Here is a 24,897-nt window from a genome sequence, read left to right as displayed (position 1 = left end):
TGCCCTCCACAATAAAAACTAAACAGAATCGATCATAAAACTAAGCATTGAAATGCCATCTTACTGTTTATTTTTGATTATGGAGGGCAAAACATATAATACATGCAATACAATGATGATTGAGAGATGAACAAATAAACCTCCCTCAAAAGCCTGATGGATCATGTTTCATACTAAACTCGCATAAAAAAAAAGATGTATGAACAGTCAAGTAAACAATAAGGCATGTGGTAGATTGTGAGCAGTTTTTTCAGCAAAATTGGGCCTTTTGGAAATCTTGTGGACTTTTGCAAAAGATGGTCCTTTTCATGTGAGAGCATTGGCTTGCCACAAATACTTGCCTCAGTTCCTTCCGTAAGACTGGAGATAAAATCTCCATAGCTGAGTGGACCGTAAAGATGTCTGTGAAATTACACGCCGACCTCGGTGTCAAACAGGCCTGTTTCCTTCCAAGAACACACAGCGTAAAGTTTTGCTGAGGAATGGCTGTTTCCTAAATTATCCGAGAAATAAACCATTCTTCCAATAAGTAGAATATATTCTGAACATGTTTCCGTGGGTCGAAACTCCTAAACGTAGCACACATGGCTTTTTCCTCATCTCTTAGAGTGCCATCTGCCGTCAGTAGCGCGGTCTGAAGTCAACACAACCCAAGGCGCATCGGCCAGGGCTGTTTAAAGAGCCTTGAATACTTTGAAATGCTTGTGTTGTTTGGTTTTCTTCGGCTGTTTGTTGTGTCCTCTGCTTCAGAAAGGGTTCGGACATGTCCCGTATACCTTCAAGTGCCCGTTCACCCCTGTAGGGAAAGGAGCGTAGCCGATAGGGATCTGCTGGGATGTTTTCAGAAGACAAGAAGTCTATCTGCCAGGAAGATAAAAACAATCTTTAGGTCATTTTCATTCACTGAAAGCCACATCTGAAGATTACACACTGTAATGTCTCTGCTCCCCACCTGACATTTTAAAGACCGTCTGTGTGTCTCACAACAAGAGAGAACACAACGTCTTTTCTTCTGTGTGGCCTGGAAGAGATGCTCTTGATTTAGGTCATATACAGTAACTCTAGCCCATTTTCATCCATTTGAACTCTAATTAACATTTAATACCAATTAATCACAGAGATTCAGTGATCTTTCTTCTACATCACGAGTGCAGAGGAAGCGTAAATTATGAGAATGAGTTTCAATTAAAGTAGTTATCTTGTTTCGGGTTTCACACTGTTCATACCCTTGGATTAACAATTACTCTTCGATATTCATAATCTGAGCTTGTAAATATTTTATTTTGGACAGTATTTCCTGAGTAGACTTTTTGGACAATAGCGGTAATTATTCCAATATCTGTAATTACTCCAATTGGCACAATATTTAAAAATTAAGATTATTAATGTATAGACATGTTTATATGAATATATACTGTATATCTTTAATATACCATCATTAGATGAGTTAACACACAAAAAAACATTATATATATATATTAAAAAAATCCATCATTGTAGTATCTCTGTATCTTCATTTACTGTTACGCTTGACAAGTTCAGATTACTAAAAACATGCACATTAATAAGATATAACTATGCATTCATTTGATTTGAACTTGATTTATTTCTCCATTTATTATTAATTTTGATGGCATCATTCGTGCCTTTCTGAATAGGGTATTCAGCTTCGGGCACATCCCTATTTTGCATAATAATATAATAGAATGCATGCAATGTGTGTGCCACTTGTATTTTGTTACCACAATGACGTAAAAACGATTATAATTTGGCAAGTGTTTGCAGTTGCTTTTATATATAGAACATGGTTTCCTAAATACAACAGTGTGTGTTTTGAAAGCATAGGAAGAAAGTCTTCGGGTTGTTACACACACCAGCTAATCGAGCATCGGAATTACTGCTGAATTATTTAAATAATTACCTGCTCCTAATTTTACCTGTCTCCTGGGCAAACTGCAACCGGGATCATTTGAGGTACTTCTTACACCTGGCCAAGCACAAATGGGACTCCGCTGTAATAATGCTTAAACAGAACATCTTGTTCATGTAGTGGCACCATTAGGATTCTGCTTTTAGCTGACGCTGGTCCGGAGGGAATTCACCAGTTAACAGTAAGTAAGCACATGTTAGCATAGCGAGGTCACATAATGCAGCCAGCTGATCCCTAAGGCGCCCCATGTTCCTCAACGAGCGCTGACGCAAACTCCATTGCCCTGGAGGCGTAATGACGGCATACAGGAGAGCATTGTGCTGCTGGAGTCTGCGTGTGAACAGACTCTACCGCAAAACGCTGGCAAGGTCTTGCAAGGTGGGAGGGTCAGATGAGTCACGCCCATTTCTTGTTGGGTCACTAATCGTCTTCAGCAATGCTTTGATTGCTGCAATGTGGCAAGATAACTTTGTGCAGTCTTCTCTGTGCAACTAAAAAAGGCGCCATTGATTCCTGTAGCTCAACCAGTAGAGCGTGGCGCTGGGAATGCCAAGGTCGTCGGTTCGATTCCCAGGGAATGCATGTAATGATAGAATGCATACATTAAATGCGACGGATAAAAGTGTCTGCCAGATGCATAAATGTAATGATTTGCCATATACTGTTGAGTCTTCTCCTGCTTCAATTATTCCAGATGGTTTCCCCATTAAAGACTGGCGTTTAAAAGGCAACCTCCATTTACACTGCTGGCTGTTAACATGTCAGGGTTTTTGGAAGCCTGTTGAACTAGGGCTGTTTATGTGATGTGGAGTTAGCTCACAGACGGAGTGCTCTTGGGAAGCCATTGGCCAACCACACATTTTCCTTGTTTGCCCACAGAGGCAAGAGCCAATGCTTCAGGCCTGACACCCTAGACGAAGCCGTACCCGGCGCAGTCCTAGTCCCAGTTATGAGATCAGTGCTGTCATAAACCATCTGGGAGATGTTGATATGGCTGAGGTTGCACTCCCAACACATTTCCCTTATTCTGTGGCAGATTTTTGAGCCTTGCTGCATGGCTAACAAAGGATGTTACCTCACATGGCGAATGTTGCGCAGGGTTCCCTCATTTTGGGATGGTGGTTTGAACCTCACAAAGGTCTCTCAATAAATAGCTTGCAGATGTTAATTGACTAGTTGGCAAAGCCTCGTCTTATTTGTCCCAATTTTGCTGGAAAAACAAGTTCAAGTTTATCCAATGTGGGCAGGGAAAATAAACAAGCAAATATGCAAATAGATTCCAAATAAGAAACATTCATTTCCCTTGAAATGGTTTGTGTGTGTGCCGAGGAAAGGTCTTTTGCAACAGTAGAGTTGAAAGTCTTTAAGCTTGGAAAACAAAGACAAAATGCCTCTAAATGTTCACAGTGACTCAAGAAGCCAAAATTGGCTAATTTTTAAATAGTTAGCGTGAACAACTGCTCAGTTGTACTTTTCATACATATAACCATGTAGCAGATGCTTCTCCTTTGAGTGATCTTGCAAAAGAAATGATTTTCCCCTAAAAAAAATGCATTTTTGCTCAAAGACCAAATGACACTTAATACCTAAAAAAAAAAAAAACAGCTTCTGGTTCATTTAAGCCGCACTGTTAAAGGGGGAATTCATCGCTGGCAAGATGGGCTTTAATAAAATTTGTCTGTCTATGCAGTAGAAACTCACTGCTACATGACTAGAGAAAACAGAGATAAATGGCTGTTGTTCATTTTTTTGGCCAAAACTTAAACACACACACTGCACTTTTGATTTTGGAACCGACTCTTTGTTGATCTGACTGTCCATTGGCGGGAATACAAACGTGCTGAAGTTTGATCTGTAGTTTTAACAAAAGTTGTCAAAAGTCCGGTGGATGACGCAAAATTATGCATTTCGTGTCATCCGATGGACTTTTGCTGGCAAATACAGTAAATGGGGATATCTGGGTCCAGGCAACACAGAACAAGAGTGCATGTTGTTCATTTATAAATACTACCGACAGTGTAACAATCCAAAGCTGGTTGCAAATCTGCAAACTAATCCTTTAGTCAAGTGATCCAGGGGCTGATTTGTTGCCAGGCCGCACAGCTGAATGTGTTTTTGTTGCACCGAGAAGCGTGGGTTCCTCTGAGAATTGAGGTTTGCGGTGACTGAGCACTTTGTTTTACCTTTGCAGAGGACACCTGTTGGATATCCACATCTTTTCTGAAGGATTGTTGAAAACATGCTCTCTTTTGGTGCAGCAAACACGGACACTGGTGAACTTTGACAGGCCTTAATCATTGGCTTAGTTCACATTAGGGGTGGAACATCTGAATCACGATCTTCCCAATTTTGTGATGTACTATCGAGAATTTCCAGACTGGAACAAGCAAGTGGACTTTGACTATGAAATTTGCACAATTTAAAACGCAGTATTGCATTAAACATTCAGTTGTCAAAATAGTCATTAAATATGCATTGATTCTTATTAAAATACTAAAGTTATTCAGTCAAAAACGTTTGCGATTTTTTTCTAAATGTCGACCAAAAACTTGCAAAATGGCGGCGTTTCCATTAACCGATGTTATGCGACTAAAACTAAATTTTTTCCTCTCGCGATAAGTAAAATCATTCCAAAAACCATGGCAATGGACGTTGGTAGGTTTATGTACTATATCCCAGCCACTGCACTGGCCATTATTATTAATCGAAGGAGATGTATGTGTGTTTTCCAAGCATTAATGGTAAGGAAAGACCCTTATTATACTTGTGAGTGGCACATATGAGGTGTTTCTGGGTGTTTCTCCCTCAGATCTGCTCCGGGGTCTTGATTGTGGCATTTATTTGAGGTTTAGAGTCCATTATTCCTGTAATTCTTTTGTCTTATATGAATTTAATAAATAACTCTCATAGTCTCATATTCTGTCCAAACACACCTATGTCAGGTGACCTGTAAATGCGCAAAAACTGTTTCCATTGCAGTTTTGCGAAATATTTCTTTTTCGAATTGCATGAAAAACCACCTCATGCGAGCGTAAAATCTTTTTTGCGATAAATGGGAGTTTTGGCGAAATTTACATGTTTCCATTGGGCGTATTTTCAATTCGCAATTTCAATTTGCGCAATTTGAAGGGTAATGGAAACGTGGCTACAGACAGCTGCAGGTATTTGCATTAGGCTTTAAGACCGAATGCATGGATCTAAAATAATGACACGTATCTGATTTCTTTCCCAACTGTTAGGGTTAGGGTTAGCCCTCATCCACTCAAGACATAACTGACTGTCTTTATGTAAATACTTGCCAAGACAGACATTTTGTCATATTTCTGCATATATTTGATCATTTAGGCATTCCTAAAACCCCAAGTATACTTCGCTCTTCCGTGTTCTGATCAGTCTCTTTTGCAGTTTTAATACGCTTTTGATAACACTTTGTAAAATAAAGCATGTCCCGCAGTAGACTGCATTTTTACGACAGTCACGTTACATGATTTGACTGATCTGGATGTTGAGTTTAGGCTTTTAAGGAAACCACACTGCTTTAAAGGAAAGAAACGGCATGCGGTACAATGATCATTTTATCTTGATTATCATGCTTTCATAATCATTGGAAGCCAAAATCCCACAGATGTTAAATTGTGTTGGCCAGTCAGCAAAGCCATCCGGTAGACAGTCATTGCTGTATTTTAGCATTATTATGAGGACATAAAAGATGTCACAATCTCTATGATTCGCCAAAAAAGTAGATTGTGGACGTCTTCAGGATCGTTCACGACATAAAATCGTTAATTTGCCCACCCTTAGTTCACGTTCATGCAATTTTTAATGAAGAAGAGGTACATGTATTTGGCTTGCTGTCCATGATGGAGGGTTCAAGCTCAAGACTCCAGCCGAGCCCGAAGCTCCCCCTAGGACTTTCCTTGATTGTTTTTTGTGGTAACCAGCCAAGGAGGTGGAGTTGCCGGAAGTAGGACAGAAGTAAGCAGCGGCTCATACGCTGGTTCATGCACTGATTGATCAGACTGCGTAAACATGTCCCTCCCGAACGTTTGTTGGGAATCCAGTGAGCCCATGTGGAGCCTTTTAACGTACACTGGAACCTGACGGTGTAGCCTTAACCGAACTTTTGCCGAGTTTTGCCCATGCAGTCTGCGGAGAGACGGCCTCCCCCTGTGGCTCCCAATGATTCCTCTCCATTTCCCTTTTATCTTAAGTGGTGATTTACAAACAAAATCTTGGGGTTTGGCTGTGGTTCTGTGTATATGTGTCTGTAGTAAGGTGGTGTTAGGGGAAACTACACAGCTGGTACACATTAGCTCTTGGACACAATTATCAAACCATCCCAGGCTTACTTTGTTTTCAGGAGTGAACGCTTGAGGTTGTTTGCTTGTAGTTAAATCCACATCGAAACATCCAGTTGCTGGGTCGACCCCGGAGCTGGGTAATAAGTGCAGTTTTTCCGCATGTCGCCTGCTCTGTATAACACGGTGTGGGACGTGGTGACAAACACATCCGCAATTACATCACAGCGCTGAGTTGAACTCTGCAGCTGTCAGTGATCCACCGCACTGACAGGACCAGCCTCGCTGCACAAAAGATCTCAATTAAGTTTTTTCTTCAGATCGGTTTTCCTCAACCGGCTCCGAGCAATGAGTGTTGATTTTTCCAGCTCCTTTTATAATTTACGGCCTGTCCTCACATTCCAGTAACCTGTGGTTTGAGTCAATAAGTTGTAGATCATTTGTTTTATTGGTTTATTTAGCCCCTCATGCTGGGCTATTGGTGGGCCTTTCCTGGCGGTGGCGTTGTGGTTTTACAGTGATGTCACAGGCCTGCTATGCATCCGCAGGGAGACTTCCACCACCCACTGATAGGTAGCAGTTACTCCAATGATCTCATCAAATCAATGATAAATACACGTGGATGAGTCCAGAAACCAGTCTAAAGTGTTGTACCTTTCCTTGTGAAAAACAAGAACACTTTAGCGTACTTTTTTATTTTTAAAAGAGTACTTTTTTAGTGTGAACTGAATGCAATGTTTCCGGGCACTTAAATGCATGTTAATTGCAATTAAATGAAAATTTATTACAGTTTAAATTTATATTAAAATACAAATTGCCAAACTTTAGAGTGCTTTTTGCACCCACTTCAGTTGTACTTATGCACTGCCGAATGTACCAACAAACATTTATGGTAAACTAAAATACTTTACTAAAACTTTTATGTCATGCATTTAAGTAAATTTGCAGTTGTACATTTATAAAGATGAAATTTCATTTTAGTACATTTAAATTATATTAGCTTTAAATGTAAAATTGAATAACATTCTACAACACTTAAGTTCTTTACATGTGATTTAGTATGTTAGCCAGCACTTGCGTACTTGTTTAAGGTGTGGCAGAAGATTAAGACATAATGATTTAAAATGTACTTACAATTAAAACTTTTAAATTAACATTATTATAGTGTGCTTTTTTAAAAGTGTACTTAAGTGTACTTAGACATAGTCATGAAAGTGCACTCTCTTTAAGTACACTTAAGTGGCTTTTTATTTCATTAATATTATATTGGGTTTACCTTTATTATAGGTGTCATTACTTGTTTTGTATAATCTACTTATTGTGTTGATGTATTGCAAAACACTTTTCCTGCTATTGAGTTGGGATACTGGTAAGGATAGGACAGGTTTGGGGATTGGTCAATTATTAGAGATCGACGGATATGGATTTATTTTAATTTTTATAACCGATACCAATACCAAATTACCTAATATATTAAACCGATATGTATTTATTGTTTTATTTCTGTTTTTGACAATTATAACAACAGCACTGAACTGAAAAAACTGTTTGAACAAAAAAAAACTAAACAAAAACGATACCCAATTATGGGTAATTGCTTAAATATAGGTAAAAGTAATTAGGTATTACCTAATTATAGGTAGTAATTATTGGTGTAATTACAGAAATTAATTACATATGTCATTACATGCAGGTATGTTTCAATATAAGCCCAATGTAAAAACATATATGTACACAGTAATTGAACTACATTCAATACAATTAAGTACACATCTTTTCCACAAAGGCTTTCCATTACACTGGCGTATGATGTGTATCTATTGGTTTGAAGGCTTTTTGCTTTGCACAAACACGGAAAAAGTGCATTCCGTGCATTCCGGGGAAAAAGTGCCACCTGCGGTTGCAATACAGGATTGGAAATGCAATATAGCTTTGTTCCTTGAGGGACCAGATCATACATGACACATCAACAGATCTCTTGGTCAGATGCTTCATTATTTTTCCGGTTTCCATAGTGTCTCCAATTACATGTATCATATTTCATATGGTCAGGAGTTTGGGCGAAACATGGTGTCCTTGTCTAATGTCATGATGTTTAACAGCTCTTTTTTTAAAGTGAAGTTCGATAAAATCACTTTCACAGTATTCTCAAAACATTAGACAATGCAGATTATTTTAGGGTAGACACTGTTTTCTAGAGCTGTTCACCTACAGTACGTCTCTAACAAACTACACTGATACCAGACATACGCTTCCACCTTACCAGTCAAAAGACATGTGGAAGACTGTAAACTTAATTTGGTCTTTGGCCCTTCATATTAACTGAGTAACAAACAGAAAACTGCATAAACTGTTAGGGAGCGGCATGGAAAGGGCAAAAAAAATAAAATAATAATAATCTTGAAAATGCTTTATCTTGTATTTTAGCTTTTGTAAAACCAGAAAACTGCATACATTTTTTTCCAAATATTATTATTTTTTCAGCAGTATAACATTACCAACATGTATAGAGAGAGAGAGAGAGAGAGAGAGAGAGAGAGAGAGAGAGAGAGAGAGAGAACATGTAAACAAAACATCATCTTGCTAGAAAATTAAATAAATGGCAGGTTTGCGTGGTATTCATAATTGAAATCATACAAGTCTGGAATGGCATTAAAGTGAATGATGACAGAATTTTAGTTTTTGAGGCAGAAGTGTTTGTCGAGACAAAGCCATCTATGTGTCACGGTCATGTTTAGTTCTCTGTCTAGGCTTTGTTTTCATTGTCTCTGTGTTGTGTTTGGTCGTTTTCACACCGTTTGTTTCCGAACCTGGTGCGTTTTCTCCCTAAGTTTGGTTCGTTTAGGCGTAAATTAACACGGCAATCGCGCTTCATTTCAGCTGTACAGCAACTCTAAAAGAAAATAGTGTCATTGTTCAGCTAAAGTCGGTTCAGTGTTGATGGCACAGAGAAATGTAAACAGGTGAACTGTGACTAGCATAAACACATTTTGGTACGCTTTGAAATGTTGCCTGACTCAAACCAAGAAGAAAATGCAACATTCTGAACAAAGCAAACGATCTACAGGTCTGAAAACGCTCTTAGTCCTAGTCCTCCAGTAGTCGTCATGGTTTCTCATTAGTTCACACCTGTTTCCTGTTTCTGTCGACTGGCTTCCTGGTGTAAACCTTCTGTCTTCCTCAGTTCCTGGTGTTTATTAAATGTTATTTCATCGTTTTTCTGCATCATGCATGTTTGTTTGGATTATCACAGCTAAACAATGACATGTTGAGCGTTTACAAAAGTTTAAAAAGCTTCCACTTCCTGTTTTTGTTTGTTTATGTTTCCTATCGCCAGACATGCCAGTCCAAGGTGTTTGACCTCTCTGATGGAGTGTCTCAGTACGCCTGGTTTCCATGTGATCAGGCTCAGGGTGTTTCCTGGTATCCCCAGTACTGGTTGAAGGTGAGAATTTTTTATTTGTCATTATATTTGTATTTGACATGTTGGGAGATTTCAAATGTAAATATGCTTCAAGCCAAAGTAGTTGATACATTTCAGACTGTGAGCTGCTGTGGTATAAAGGTTTATTAATTGCTTTAAGGCAAGACACCACAGGTGAATAGAGTCAAAAAAAAAAAAAAAACAGTACATACAATTTTGTATCACAAGTTTTAAAAATGAAAATGAGGCAAGACAAGTTTATTTATATAGCACATTTCATAAACTGTGGCAATTCAAAGTGCTTTACAAAAGGAATTAAAAAGCAAGGGAAATTAACAGTTATAAACAGTTATGAAAGGAATTAAAATATATATATAATATGATACAGTTATAAAATGAATTAAAAGAGTAAAAAGATGAAACATAGATAAACAAAACACCGGTGTATCATATTTTTCATAACTCCCAGTTTTACTCTGGGATTTTCCAGGATGATTACACTGTGTCTGATTATGAGGCAATATCTAATTAAAAATGCACTAATATGCATTCATTTTTAGAACAGAAATCTGAACACTGGATAAAGCCAAGTTTAAATTTTATTGTCATATTGGAGTTTTCATAGTGGGGATTTTGGATATCTCTTTTTATCATTCCATAAATCTGACAGTACAGTCACCAGGCAGGAAAAGAAACACATTTTCACCATGTATTTTAGAAATAAAATGATACAGTATGTGGACAAACCACTCCATACAAACCGTATATATTTGGTGTGTATACAGTGAGTGCTACTGAAGTGGAGATTTCTGGCTTAAACCTTTAAAGATTGTTATTGAAATCTACAGATGCAAACTAGTAGAATCAATTCTTTCCACTATTCTGAAAGAAGACGTTATTGAAGCAAAACAGTCCAGAATCTCAAAATTGACCATACATGACAAAACAATGTTTTTGCCTGTAGTGTCTTGCCTGTGATGTGATTTTGCTACAGTGGTTCTCTGAAGGTTAGACCATGTCTCAACTTAAACACAGCTAGTGACTGTTAGTTTAGAACAAGACTTCTGCATAAATGTAAACCAGATCTGGTCTCCAACAGGCATATTTCTCACACCCTATGGTTGCCGCGGCTGTTATCATCCATTTAGCCGCAGACGGAACGAGCTTCATCGACCAGGCCCAGTGCAACATTACAGTCCAACTGATCGACACCAAAGAGGGCATCCACAGCTTAGGTGAGATCTGCTGACGTTGCACAGTTTGTTTTGGCGAGTGCAACTATTTGACTTGGATTCTAATATTGGCAATTGCCTAAATACGTCTATAACTTCCCCTGAAATGTTCAGGTGACTGGCGTTTGAGCTGCCGCACCAATCCTCTGGTCATCCCAGTAAGTCATGACTTGAGCATGGCCTTCTACCACACCAAAGCCATTCTCCTCATGTTCCGCTCCGATCTCGTGGCCATCTCCGGTGTCGGCCTGCGCTCTTTCCAGTTCTTTGACCCAATCACCATCAGCGGCTGTCAGAGCAATGAAATATACAACCCCATGGGCCAGAGGTGAGCGATCAGGCCTATAGAGTCAAACCACTGCTTTCATAGACCTCGCACATTCTTACAAGAAAAGGTTCTATATTCAATCTTAAAAGGTTTTGTCAGGTGCTGTCATCTTATGGATTAAGTTTTCATTCATTTTATGAATTAAACAGCTCGTAAACAGTAAAAAAAAAAAAAAAAAAATCCCATAAAATATGAAAGTATTATGCAATCATTTAAGACATTTAGATTAGATTAGATTAGATTCAACTTTATTGTCATTACACAAGTACAGGTACAAGGCAACGAAATGCAGTTTCTCCTTACATATAACCTTTATGGCATAAAGGGTTCTTTAAAATTGAATCAAGAACCCTAAAGTTATCTCTCTCTCTCTCTCTCTCTCTCTCTATATATATATATTTCTAAGGGTGTATGAGATTTTCCTGTGGTGACTCATCAGTATCTATGCAGTTTGTGATGGAGAGTAAAACTAGATTGTAAAGTTTGTAGACAAACTTTGATGTTGGCTTTTGAAAGCCTAGCCGGAAAGTTTGAAGTAGTTTTAACAGCTTTAAGTTTGAAGATTTTAAGTTTAAAGGTTTTAAGTTTGAAATAGTTTTAAGTTTTAGTTTAGTAGTTTTTCAAAGCTCGGATTTTGGATGGATTGATGGATGGATGGATGGATGGATGGATGGATGGATGGATGGATGGATGGATGGATGGATGGATAGATGGATGGATGGATACTTTTAAATTGTAGATGGATGGATGAATGGATATTTTTAAATTGTAGAACAGTATGTTGGCTTTCTCCAACCAACACAATGAAGAAAATCTGAAACATTTAAGCTAGAATGATGAATTTGGTTTTGAATGTAAACGAAGTCTTATGAGGAAATACATTTTGCTTCGCCTCACTGTAACGTTCAAAACTCAAAACTTTTCCCGAGTCTGAGAGCATTCACTGAAAACAAATTGAAAGTTTCAAAATCCTCAAGTTTCTGATGTCACAAACACATTAATATAAATAACCTCCCACATTTATTCATAATCAGCCTCGCTCAGTCAGTAAAAAAGCAGGACAGATGCAATTATTCCCAAACAGTAGAAGAACTAACAGTAAAATGACATAAAGTCTGTCAGACCATGTGCTATTCTTCTGTATTTTTGTCTTGTTTTCTAGGTAAAATAAGTATCTGTACACAATGTGCAGGTAAGCTACACATATTTGAGAAAAAAAGTGAAATAAAGTCTTGGTTTCAATAAAATAAACATAATTCAATGGGAAAACAAGTTTATTTTTCTGCCCCACTGCCAAATACTTTTTTTCTTGCTTTAACTGTATTACACCCAATAGCAAGCAAAGCACTGTTGCTCAGCCGGTTTAATTGGTCAGAAAAAGGCTGGAATACGGTCATGAACAACTAAATTAAAAAAAAGTTTCAAATGACCTCTTAAGAGAATCTGTTTTATATTGTTTCCGAATGTTTCCAAGGCATAACCTTCATTTGAATCTGGCTGTACCACATTTACACTCCATATGGATACTACAAAAACACAAAACTAAAGAAATACATTTGAAAACAAAAATGACTTGTGTATATATAGTTCCGTTCTGTATACATCCATTCTCTTCTGAAGCTCATGTAAGAATGTGCAATAAACATAATTTGCTTGATTTATAGAATGAGGTCATTTTGAAAGAGTTCCATTTGCATTCAGTTAAAGCAGAAAATTATTTGTTGGCCATGAATAATCTGCCCTGAATGCAAAGTGACGCTGTATCGACAGCAGTTTGATTTGCTTCAGGTCCATAGTGTACTTTATTGAGTGGTTGATTTTCTTCAAATAATGCTCAGAGGCACGCATGCTGAATATTCAGACCTTGCAAACTATTTACCATTCAGTATTTCAATTGGAATCATCTGCGGATGCCTTTGTCCACCAACAACATATTTCCTGTAATACCGCCCGATACGAAACACCATGTCCCTGCTCCCAATGTTTTTAACAACAGGGTCCGTTAACATGGTTTGGTTTTATGTGTCCCTTCCCTTTTCAGTACTGTATGCCACTAAAGCATTAGTTTAATGTGTTCAGAGGGCTGTGTTTGGCTCTGGGATTTGGCTCACTGGTTAATGGGTGTACCATAAATTAATTTGCAAACTAATAAGATGAATTTAGGCCAATAGTAACTATAAACTCAAAAATGCAGTGTTTTGGAATCTTTGCTTAACACATGTATACATGTGGTTCATATACCGCATGATATCAATATATCATTATGAATGCCAAAATCTTAACGTGCATCATGTGTGCTTTATTTGTGCTTTGATATCTAGTGGCGATGAAAATTAAGACACAAAATTGATTGAGCAAATGCTTCCAATAAGCTATTGGGGTAAATGGGTTGTCAAATAACTTTTTATAGGTGACCTTTTATATGTATGTTTTAGGGAAAGTGTATATCTTCTGCAAGTTTCTGGTGTTTCTGGTCATCATTTGTTTTTACAAAAAGTTCACTAGTTTGCATTCACAAGTTCATTTTAAATGGTTCTGCAATGTAATAAAAACATTTAAAGTACACAATTGCATGTAATCAATACCAGTTTATAAAAAATGCATTCACAATAGAGAGTATGACTTTCTTGTTGAAAATATAGCATATCACAGGACATAGCTGAAACTTCATGTAGTGAGGTTTGTGACATGTCTAAAATCATTAGATGCGTGGCGACTACAGTATATAAGCCTGTAGTGTATGTCTCCTGAAGTGCGTCATGGCTGAAAGCCCACCTCTTCCTTTCGTCCTACAGGGTTACGTGCCTTTAGCAGTTTAGCTTACATTTTTGATCCTAGTGTTTTCCAGTGACATTATGCGATTTTACTTGTTAAGTGTGATGTTGAGCTACCGAGACTGTGTGTGTGGTGTGCTGCTTACACTCTGGTAAGTTTAATGCTGTGTGTTCAGGGTGTTGTGGGAAGTTTGGCTCGATTTAACTTGAGCTACAGCTATGTGTTTCAGTTTGGTGTGCCTTTAGGGCTCCCATCTGTGCGGCATTGCAGTTTAACATAACTCGGGTCGGAGCACCATCTGTTGCTGTTATAGCCACTGTAGAAGCTATTGTATGACTTATATGTGCGTTGTGAGTATTTCGTCATCAGATCACGGTAGCTAAATTGTTTATAGATAATCTCGCATGCCTTCTAAATTGTCTAAATCTAAAATGTCTGTTTGTTGTCCTTAAGGTCCTTTTTGCATGTGTTAAGGCAGGCTGAGTCAGAGCAGTCACCTGAACGCAGCTCTCACCCAACCCCTCGTTCTTTGAGCCACGCTGCGTTTGGGGTCCAGTTACGAACCCCGGTTTTAAAGTGCTCGTTGGAAAAGGGGTAAGCAACATAAAAAAGGACACGCACAGTTTAAACATTTATTATGAGGCTAAATAACAAATGCACAAACTCGTGTATCTTAATCAACAAAAGGCAACAGATGAAACTGAGAACACAAATTATACTGTAATCAAAATATACTTAACAAAGAAAACAAATAAATCAATGAAACATCAAACAGAACACATATTGTCAGGAAGCTGAGACAGCGGTTGGAGAAACCCATCCGGGGGTCGATTGGAAGTCTTACCACTGGCACAGATAGAACAGGCCAAAACAAAACCCTGAATGTCACGAGACATGGAGGGCCACCAGAATCGTTGCTTCTAAGGACCTTCGACTTGATCTCCCATGTGAGTTTGGAGACAGTGAGTCTCTCAGGTATAATGCCATCGGGAGTGGATGGGTGTTCGGGAACGGTAAAAAAATACGAGACAAGGCGTCGGGTTTGATGTTTTTGGAACCCGGACGATAAGAAAGGGAAAACTCAAAACGACCGAAAAAAGTGCCCACCGAGCCTACGTGGAGTTGAGTCGTTTAGCTGACCATATATATTCGAGATTCTTATGATCGGTCCAAACGATAAAAGGTACCCCCGAACCCTCTAGCCAATGACGCCATTCCTTCAATGCTAACTTGACTACTAGCAACTCTCTGTTACCCATATCATAATTATGTTTGTTTTTTTCTCATCGACGATATCCGATGAGAACAAAAACGCGCAAGGATGCATCTTGTCATCCATGGATGAGCGCTGGGAGAGAACCACTCCAACCCCCACCTCTGACGCGTCGACCTCCACCACAAACTGACGTGAAGGATCAGGGGCTATCAGAATGGGAGCTGAAACAAAGCGTCTCTTGAGGTTGGAAAATGCAGCTTCGGCTCCATCGGACCACCTGAACGTCGTTTTGATGGAGGTCAAGGCGGTCAGAGGAGCGGCTAGTTGGCTGAAATTGCGAATGAAACGGCGGTAAAAATTGGCAAATCCCAGAAACCTCTGCAGGGCCTTACGGGAATCTGGGATTGGCCAATCCACCACAGCCTTAACCTTGTCGGGATCCATGCGCACTCCCTCGGAAGAGATGATATACCCCAAGAATGGAACTGACTGTGCATAGAACGCGCACTTCTCTGCCTTGACAAAAAGCCCATTCTCTAGCAGCCTTTGAAGCACTTGCCTGACGTGCTGAACATGTTCCTGGAGAGAAGAGGAAAATATCAATATGTCATCCAGGTAGACATATATGAACTGATCGACCATATCTCTCAGCACGTCATTGATGAGTGCCTGGAAAACCGCAGGGGAGTTTGACAGGCCGAAAGGCATGACAAGATATTCAAAATGCCCCCTGGGGGTATTAAAAGCAGTTTTCCACTCACCCTCCTCCCTTATGCGAACCAAATGATATGCATTGTGCAAGTCCAGTTTTGTGAAGATGAATGCTCCCTGCAACCGCTCGAAGGCTGAAGACATCAATGGCAAAATATAGGTATTCTTTACCGTGATGTTGTTCAGCCCTTGGTAATCCATACACGGTCGCAGAGAACCATCCTTCTTCCCCACAAAAAAGAACTCCGTCCCAGCAGGAGAAGAGGAAGGACGAATAAACCCGGTTGTTAGAGAATCAGAGATGTATTTCTCCATGGCCTCCCTCTCTGGAGCAGAAAGTGAGCATAACTTGCCTTTAGGCGGAGATGTACTTGGCAGTAGATCTATAGCATAGTCATAGGGACGATGCGGAGGAAGAGAAGCAGCCCGGTACTTACTGAACACTTCCTTCTGGTCAAGGTACTCCTCAGGCACGTTAGACAGATTCACTGGCTCATCCTGTAACAAAGCACACGACACAGACGAACAAGCAGACACGAGTCAAGAGGCATAACACTGATCGCTCCAGGCCAAGATGGAGCTGTCGCCCCAGTCAATCCTGGGGTTGTGTTGAATCAACCAGGGGTGACCTAGGACTATGGAAGCTGACAGGGATTCAGTGAGCAGAAATGACAACTCCTCCATGTGATTCCCAGATGTAACAAGGGTGACAAGACCGGTGGTGAAAGTGATGGCAGGAAGTTCTTGTCCGTTAAGAGCATTGACCAAGATCTGGTGGGTGAGTGGAATTATGAGAATCCTGAGAAGTTGTGCCAGGGTGTAGTCCATAAAATTACCTTCTGCTCCTGAATCCAGCAGGGCCTGGGAAAGATGAACTCCGTTTGCCCATTGCAGTCTTACCGGGAGGAGAGTAATATAGGATTCTTTCACGGCCAGTCCGCCCGACAGTAACCTCAGTCCTACTTCGTCTTTTACTGAACAATTTATCAGAAAGTGTCCCATTCTGCCACAGTAAAGGCAAAGTCCCTTCGCCCTCCGCCGTTCTCTCTCCTCCCGGGAAAGCCAAGCTCTACCCACCTGCATGGGTTTGTGATCGAACATAGGGCTGACCGCATTGCTGACACTGGCAGTAGAATACTCAGAGGTGTCCATGCGTGAACTACCGGTGGTCAGGAATTCCTGTAGATCGGAATTACTTGCTGAATCCATAAGTATGGTCAGATCGTTCTGTCAGGAAGTAGAGGCAGATTCAGTAGCGAGTTAACAACTGTTTATTGAATAAACAACAATAATTATAGAAAGGGTCAGATCAGTAGGATGGGAGGTAACAGACTCAGAGCAGCGCAGGGACGCAATGGGCAAAAAACAGATCCTCTGTAGTCAACGCAGGAACGATCAGGAAGCCAGGGACCGAGAACCAGTAGAGAAACGAAGAGTAGTATCCAAGGAACACAGACAGGACAGGATTTGACCACAGGATAACCAAAAACGATCTGACAACACAGGATGGAATACACAGACATTAAATAGCCGAGCTGACGAACCACAGCTGGCGCTAATGAGCTGATCAGCCACAATCAGCAGACACACCCACAAGCACACGCACACACAGGGAGAGAGAATGAGTCAATGAATCCAAGAACCGTGACACATATAGAATACAGCTTGTCTTCTGTGGCTGACTGGACACCATGAAGCGTATGGGTATTCACCACTGCGTGCCTCATTCGGTTTCACTCTCGTTTTATATACTACACCAGGAGCCATTAGAGCAACGGGGCACAGGTACACAGAACAACGCTCAGAAGAGAAAACATATCAGAACACAGAACAGACAAGCACAAAACACAAATGCAACACCCATATAAGGCTTAAGCCGTAACTGCTCCAGTCATGTCTTTGTTTAATGTCCAAGTGGGCTTGAAGGATCTGAGCGCCAGGTCTTTGCTGCACCACAGGCTTTACTTCACCATGGGCTGTCATTATTGCTGTGTCATTATTTGCAGTGAATTTTGTGAGTGTGATTCTGATTGGCGTGGTTTCTCTTTTGTATACCTGGTGCTGTCATACTAGCCTGTTCTTCATATAGGAAGCCTAAAGGTGATGATACACAAGGCAACTTTTTGAGCAATGTTGCTGGGCAATCTTGCTGAGCGATTGTTGTTGCTTAGGCACTTTCCCATTGAAAATGGGCAATAAATTAATATCTGGATAATTTAGATCAGTCTTGGGCCCTGTGTCTCATCTGGTTGCCCGTTGATGGCAACATTGCCCAGCAACATTGCTCAAAAAGTTGCCCTGTGTGTCATCACCTTTAGCCCCTGCAACGATTATTGGTCTTTTTTTTTGTTGTTGTGCTGGCTTCTGGTTTTAAATTATTCTTGGCCATTTTCTTTTTAGCTTTAATAAAAAATATTTTTGTACGGTAACTCTTGCCTTTTCTCTAAGTAGATCGTACTTGTGTGCCTTTATTTGTTTGTTTCCGGGGTGGCGTAGTCACTACAATCGAGCTGCTTGTTACATACACAATTAAATACATGGCTCAAACAACAACTGGATTGCATAAAACATTTGAGTGATTCCAAGTACGGGACAGGAGCTACTTTTCATGTTCTCCAGCTTTAAAAAAAAAAAAAAATGTGGCTGAAACCTTAAACCATGTTTCTTCATGTCTTGTTTACTGAAAAGGTCCAGTACCTCATGATTGCCCCTATGACCACCGCCAGATCTGCCAGGATTGTACTTGGTCAGCTAAGAGTTTAAAAATGCCAACTCTGCATTTACAAACTGACTCCAGTAGAGATTTATTTTTCCTTCCCACTAGTTTTTCTCCTCTTTCTGTGGATAGAGTTTAGCTCTCAATTTGTCCAGCATTGTTCATCTTGCCACATGAATTACTCTTTATATAACAAAGAACAGCGTAGACATCTGACACCAAAACTCCCCCACAATCCTCTCAATTTCCTAACAAACTTTTTTTTTTTTTTTATCTTGTGAAAGATAGATATTGACTTTCATTTTTTTTTTTTTTAAGTGTATAAAAGCATCTGAAGGCATCCAGTTAAACTGCATTACTGTAAATGTGCTAAAAATCTGTGGTTTCATGAATAGGTACCAAAGCTGTTACGACCTTTTTTTTTTCCTTCTTTCCAGTAAGTAGTAATAGACATTCAGAATTCATTGATTTGAATAGAAGTTCTGGCTCAATGTCTGAACACTTCTCAGAATGAAAAGCTTGAAGCTTTTTATAAATATATTCAAAATGTACATCATAATACATTGTCTTTTCATACATAATTGTTACCAAAGTTAAAATGCATTACAATATTAGCAGATTCCTTGTTACATCTGAAACTGGATGTTTGTCTTGTGTTTTAATGCAGTATACTTTCTAAAGGTGTAACAATGAATAGATAAAAATTATAACCATGGTTATAATCATTGATGAGATCATTAAATGCATTATAAGGTGCATTAATGGATAATGCAGTAATGGTTGAGATTAATCGTGATGGCCCAGAAAAAAATAACATTGCCACGTATTAAAGATTGTAGTGCATTGATGTGCAGCTCACTTGTTAACCTTCTTCCTTCCTCTCCATCTTTTCAGCTGTGTTCATTACTCCTGTGAAGCCATTGATTGCCAAGAGCCGTTGATCCGGAATGCAGAGGTGCAGTGCAGCGACGGCGGCTACTTCAACGGCGCTCGCTGCACTGTCACGTGCAACTGCGGCTACGTCCTACAAATCCACCGGGACGATGATATCATCAAGAGCCAGGTACTAGATAAAACGAGAAAGATTATATGTTTGGTTTGTCTAAAGCTAGTCACACAGAACAATGCAAAGGAGTTTATATGTGGAGTTGTATCTCAACTAAGTTTAATGGTTCAACGGAAAAATATTTAGAAGTGCGTAAGTGCCCCTTTACGTCAAAACTAGGCTAAGCTGTAACTTACGCACGACTGGTGCAACCGGCACCTGCAGAGCTACATCCATAGAACTGCAGGACAGGCCTGTCAATTTTCCATCTGTTTCGAGTCAAGAAGATTTTTTTGATCATCTCTCTAAAGAAGAAAAGCAAAAATAGTGTATGTGAGCAAATTGCAATTTTTTAACTCTTGCGATTCATATACAGTTATAATTGAAACTATACAACCCCCATTATGGGGTTAGAAATATGGCTAAGTCAAAATAATTGTCCGAAAAGTTAAGAGAAGATATCATCGCCCTTCACAAATAAGGAACAGGATACAAAAAGATAGCGAAGGCACTAAATATTCCTAGAGACACCGTTGAAAGCATAGTTCGCAAGTTCAGAGTTAAATAAACAGTTGTTACACTACCTGGACTGGGCAGAAAAAGAAGCTATCAACGGCTGCAACCTGATTTCTGAGAAGGCATGTTCAGAAAACCCCTTGAGTGACTGCAAAAGACCTGCAGCAAGACTTGGTGGCAATAGGCACTGAGGTTTCAGCTTGAACAGTAAGGCAAGTATTAAACACATGCGGTTTCCATGCAAGAACTCCAAGACGTACACCATTACTGACCCAAAAGCAAAAAGAAAAGTGCTCAAATCATATAAATAAGTCAAAGAAGTTTTGGTATTCTGTTCTGTGGAGCGATGAAACAAAACTGGAACTTTTCGTCCCGAAGGATCAGCGGTACGTCTGGAGAAAGAAGAATGAAACATGCTGAAAGAACACTCTGCCCACAGTTCAGCATGTGGTGTTCGGGGATGCTCTGCGGCTGCTTTGCGTCCTCTGGCTCTGGAAACCTGCAGTGTGTGGAAGGGAAGAAGGATTCATTGAAGTATCAGTCTGTAAAAGTCTGTACATTTTGCCATTAAACCTAATTTGCAATGGGGGTTGAAAAATTTCGATTACATCTGTAAAGCACCTGCCGCAGAATTTCAATCACTAAAAACGCTATTCTAAAACGCTTAATGTAAAAAAAAAAAAAAACGCAAAACGTGCCTTATTGTACTCAGACAGTGATATTAAATATGCACTCTATTGACAATACATACAATAAACAGGCTAGCAGATGTGGCCAGAATATGAATCTACATTGCATGTTAAGTGTTTTCTTTATAATGGGAAAACGCTCTCTGTGAAACTTTGCACGTTGGGTTTAGATTCTGCAGACATCTGCTTGCCTGTACATGTGTTTTATTAATAAGGTGTGTACTGAATTTGGTCCTCTAATATCACTGTCTTAAATTATATTCTTTATAATGGTTTTCTATGGGAAATGCTTTGTGCAATTTAGCGCATTGAGTTCATATTCTGCATTGAGCGCATTGAGTATACATGTTCACCTGTTTATAGTATGTGTCATCAAATAGGCGTAAACTAAATTTGGACCTGGTTTCACAGACAGGGCTTAGATTAAGCCAGGATTAGGCCTTAGTTCAATTAAGACGTTTAAATAGCTGGTGTGCATCTTGAGACAAAACAATGGCACAAGATATGTCAGTACAAGTTGCTTTTAGTTAAAACAGCTCAAACATGCTTTTTAGTCTGGGTCTAGCTTAAGCCTTGCCTGTGAAACCGGGGTTTGGTCTTTTAATATCACTGTCTTAGTATTTAGTACAAACCTGTTAAAAATAATTGGTGGGCAATGGAGGAAAGCCTTGTTTTGCCCTCCAGGTGGGCGTTCCTTTTCACATGAAACTTACATGACTTTGACTCAAAGCGAATGTGATTGGATAGCTGTACTAACCAGCGGACCAATCGCATGGCACAGCATCTTCTGAAACGCCTAAGTCTGTCATCAGAGTGATTGGGTATGATGACCTCGCTCAAGCATCTCACACGATTGTGTTTCCAAACACCAGCATCCGAATGCAAGATAACATGACAGCATTCATTGATGTATATAAGTCATAGCACTTCCAATTAATTCCATTTCTGCAGAAATACAGTATGTTTTCTTTGTGGCAATCCTGTGCGGGCCTGTTCAAGATGCCTCAGATCGCCAACTCTCATTGAAACCGGTTGATTTGTCACTGGTTGATTTGTCATTCTGTTTCCCTTGCAGGTAGAATGTCCCCTTTTGGTTTCAGTAATGTAATAGTTTGATCAGACATTGCCCCGAGCGATATGATCACGCCCTCGTGTTTGATTTCTTCATTCTTCGTCTCAGCAGCATTTATGAAGAGGTCATGCAATAGAATGTCAGAACACTGAGTTTCTATGGCATCAGCATGGGAGCAAGGACAGTGGTATCAAGTTGCATCTTGTCGAGCTTCATTAGAAAGTGCACTCGCTTCAGTTGGGTCACGAAGTTCCAGGAAATCTGCTTTAGATGGTGCTATCTTCAAAACGATCTGTTCTCTCCACTTGTTTGTGTGTCCTTGTTTGTTTTCATCATTGCAAAAATTATGCACAGATGTTTAATGGATAACCAATATGAAATCCAGTCTCTTCTAAAACAATAACAATATTAAATGTATCTCATCTAATCAGTGCTTAAATGATTTTGCCTAGAAAAACTATACTATATTATCTTTACCTGCCAACTTGATCTTTAAAATATTACTCAGTGTCTCAAAGAAGTGCTATAGTGGGCATTGATGATTTGTTTAGAGCTACAATAGTTGTGTATGTAACAATAACTATACATGCTATACATGGATAGTTCACCTCCGTCACATTTACTTGGTCCTTTATTGGCATATATGGTTCTATGAAGGACCATGGAACCTTTCCATTGCACAAGATGTACTTTATAGTGGGCAAAGTTTCAACGTCTCTAAGTGGCGTCTTACCTTGTTCAGGCTTCATACTGTCAGAAGCCAATATTTTGAGGCACGCAACACACTGTGTTCTCTCAATCACTTCATTAGTCACCGTTTTACTGGTGAAATGTGTCAATCCAACAGAGCAGCTTCTGGATGTGCTGGAACAGGAGATTCACATCATGGATGTACAGCCGACAAATCTGCAGCAGCTGCATAATGATATTATGACAATATGGACAAACATCTCTGGGAAATGTTTCCAGCACCTTGTTGAATCTCTAGAATTAAGAATTAAAGCAGTTCTGAAGGCAAAAGGGAGTCCAACCCGGTACTAGCAAGGTGTACCTAATGAAGTGGCCACATTTTTGTTTTATTTTAGTATGTTTATTTTATTTCATCATCATCATCATCATCATCATCATCTTCTTCCGCTTATCCGGGGTTGGGTCGCGGGGGCAGCAGTTTAAGCAGAGATGCCCAGACTTTCCTCTCCCCAGACTCTTCCTCCAGCTCTTCCGGGGGGGGACACCGAGGCATTCCCAGGCCAGCCGGGAGACATAATCCCTCCAGCGTGTCCTAGGTCTTCCCCGGGGTCTCCTCCCGGTGGGACATGCCCGGAACACCTTCCCGGGAAGGCGTCCAGGAGGCATCCGGAACAGATGTGGAGGAGCAGCGGCTCTACTCTGAGCTCCTCCCGAGTGACCGAGCTTCTCACCCTATCTCTAAGGGATCGCACAGCCACCCTGCGGAGAAAGCTCATTTCGGCCGCCTGTATCCGGGATCTTGTCCTTTTGGTCATGACCCACAGCTCATGACCATAGGTGAGAGTAGGAACGTAGATCGACCGGTAAATCGAGAGCTTCGCCTTGCGGCTCAGCTATTTCTTCACCACGACAGACCGGTACATCGACCGCATTACTGCAGAAGCTGCACCGATCCGTCCTTCCCTCACTCGTGAACAAGACCCCGAGAGACTTGAACTCCTCCACTTTAGGCAGGAGCTCTCCACCAACCTGATTTTATTTCAAGTAACACAATTGTTTTTAATGGTTAGTTTATAATAACTCTGATCCAGATGCATTGAATTGAATTGTATTTTAAAAGATATTGAACAGGAGAAGTTTCTTGCATGATTCAGACTTCCTTTACAAAGGGCAGGATATTATTTTCCAATTTTTTTTCTTCCGTTGGTGAGTTGTTTTCAGCTGCGCTCTGATGCACGCATGCCTAAAGGTCAGCAGTTACCTTCATACACCCTCGTGTCCTTAACAAGAGTACAAAACCTCGTCTGATGTGATAATTATATCAATTGTAATTCAGCACTCGCTCTCAGTTCAGGCACTTTCAGGAATTCTGTGCAGATGTTCTAAACATATTGATTGAGTTTATCATGTGGAAAGCATATGTTTTTATACGGAGAAATAAGAAAGTGAGTAATGGCTGGGTAAGAGGATATTGTTGTGGTGTATTAAATAATCAAAGAAAAAGCTGAAATATATGAGAAAGAAAGAATATCTGCTCAAGCGTATCAATATCTTGTGTGTGCAGTGGTGTATTACTAATTAGTGCTTTATAATGAAAGTATACGTTATGTTATTGGGACAACATTTGCAAGTAATGATTGTTACTAAATTGCTTAAATGTTGCAGTTATTTGACACAGTTTATGTATTTAAATGTTACAGATCCCTATCCAAAGATTTACATGAACTTGAGAACTTTTGCAAATTCAGAAAATATTGTCACGGATGACATGCAGATGTTCAAGGTTCATTAGGGACCTAATTTTTTTCTTTGCTAAATCAAACAAAGTCAAGAATTACTGTATAACCCAACTTTCACCATTGTGCACCTTGGACTGGGCGGCTTGTTAAGGAGAAGGTATCTGTCACTTTTCTACTACACTAAAAAAAAACTAAATCTTATATTACATTTTCTTATTTTAGGTTTTTCTCGGATGCACCCAATCAAAATAATGTATCGAAGATGCTTTTTGTCATATTTTTCTCAGTATTTCTTTGCAACTAAAAGCTACCAGGGAAGATATTATCCGCTTGTTATTTTATTGAAATCAGATTCCAGAAGATAGTCTCTGTAGGTATTTCAAAAGCACATTATACACTGAAGTTACAACAAAATCCTGGGTCAAATATGTTTCAAGGTCTGTAACCAGATGTCAGGTTGTTTTGGGGCATTTTTGGAATAACAGAGTTTTGGTCAAGAGCATGTGCCAACATTTT

At 39.7% G+C, this 24,897-nt stretch overlaps 1 protein-coding gene across 1 annotated transcript in view; it reads left to right on the top strand.

Annotated features, from left to right (window-relative positions):
- pappaa (pregnancy-associated plasma protein A, pappalysin 1a) overlaps positions 1 to 24,897 on the top strand; it is a 100,381-nt gene that overhangs the window by 45,626 nt on the left and 29,858 nt on the right. Inside the window, exons 12-15 of the mRNA XM_084413643.1 lie at positions 9,566 to 9,673; positions 10,752 to 10,887; positions 10,999 to 11,212; positions 19,525 to 19,693. Coding sequence (XP_084269769.1) covers positions 9,566 to 9,673; positions 10,752 to 10,887; positions 10,999 to 11,212; positions 19,525 to 19,693 — 627 coding nt within the window. The remainder of the gene's footprint in view (positions 1 to 9,565; positions 9,674 to 10,751; positions 10,888 to 10,998; positions 11,213 to 19,524; positions 19,694 to 24,897) is intronic.

Source organism: Rutilus rutilus, assembly GCF_951802725.1.
Source record: "Rutilus rutilus genome assembly, chromosome: 7".
Lineage (NCBI taxonomy): Eukaryota > Metazoa > Chordata > Actinopteri > Cypriniformes > Leuciscidae > Rutilus > Rutilus rutilus.
Note: the sequence above shows the minus strand (reverse complement) of the source record. Positions and strands in the feature narration are given on the sequence as shown.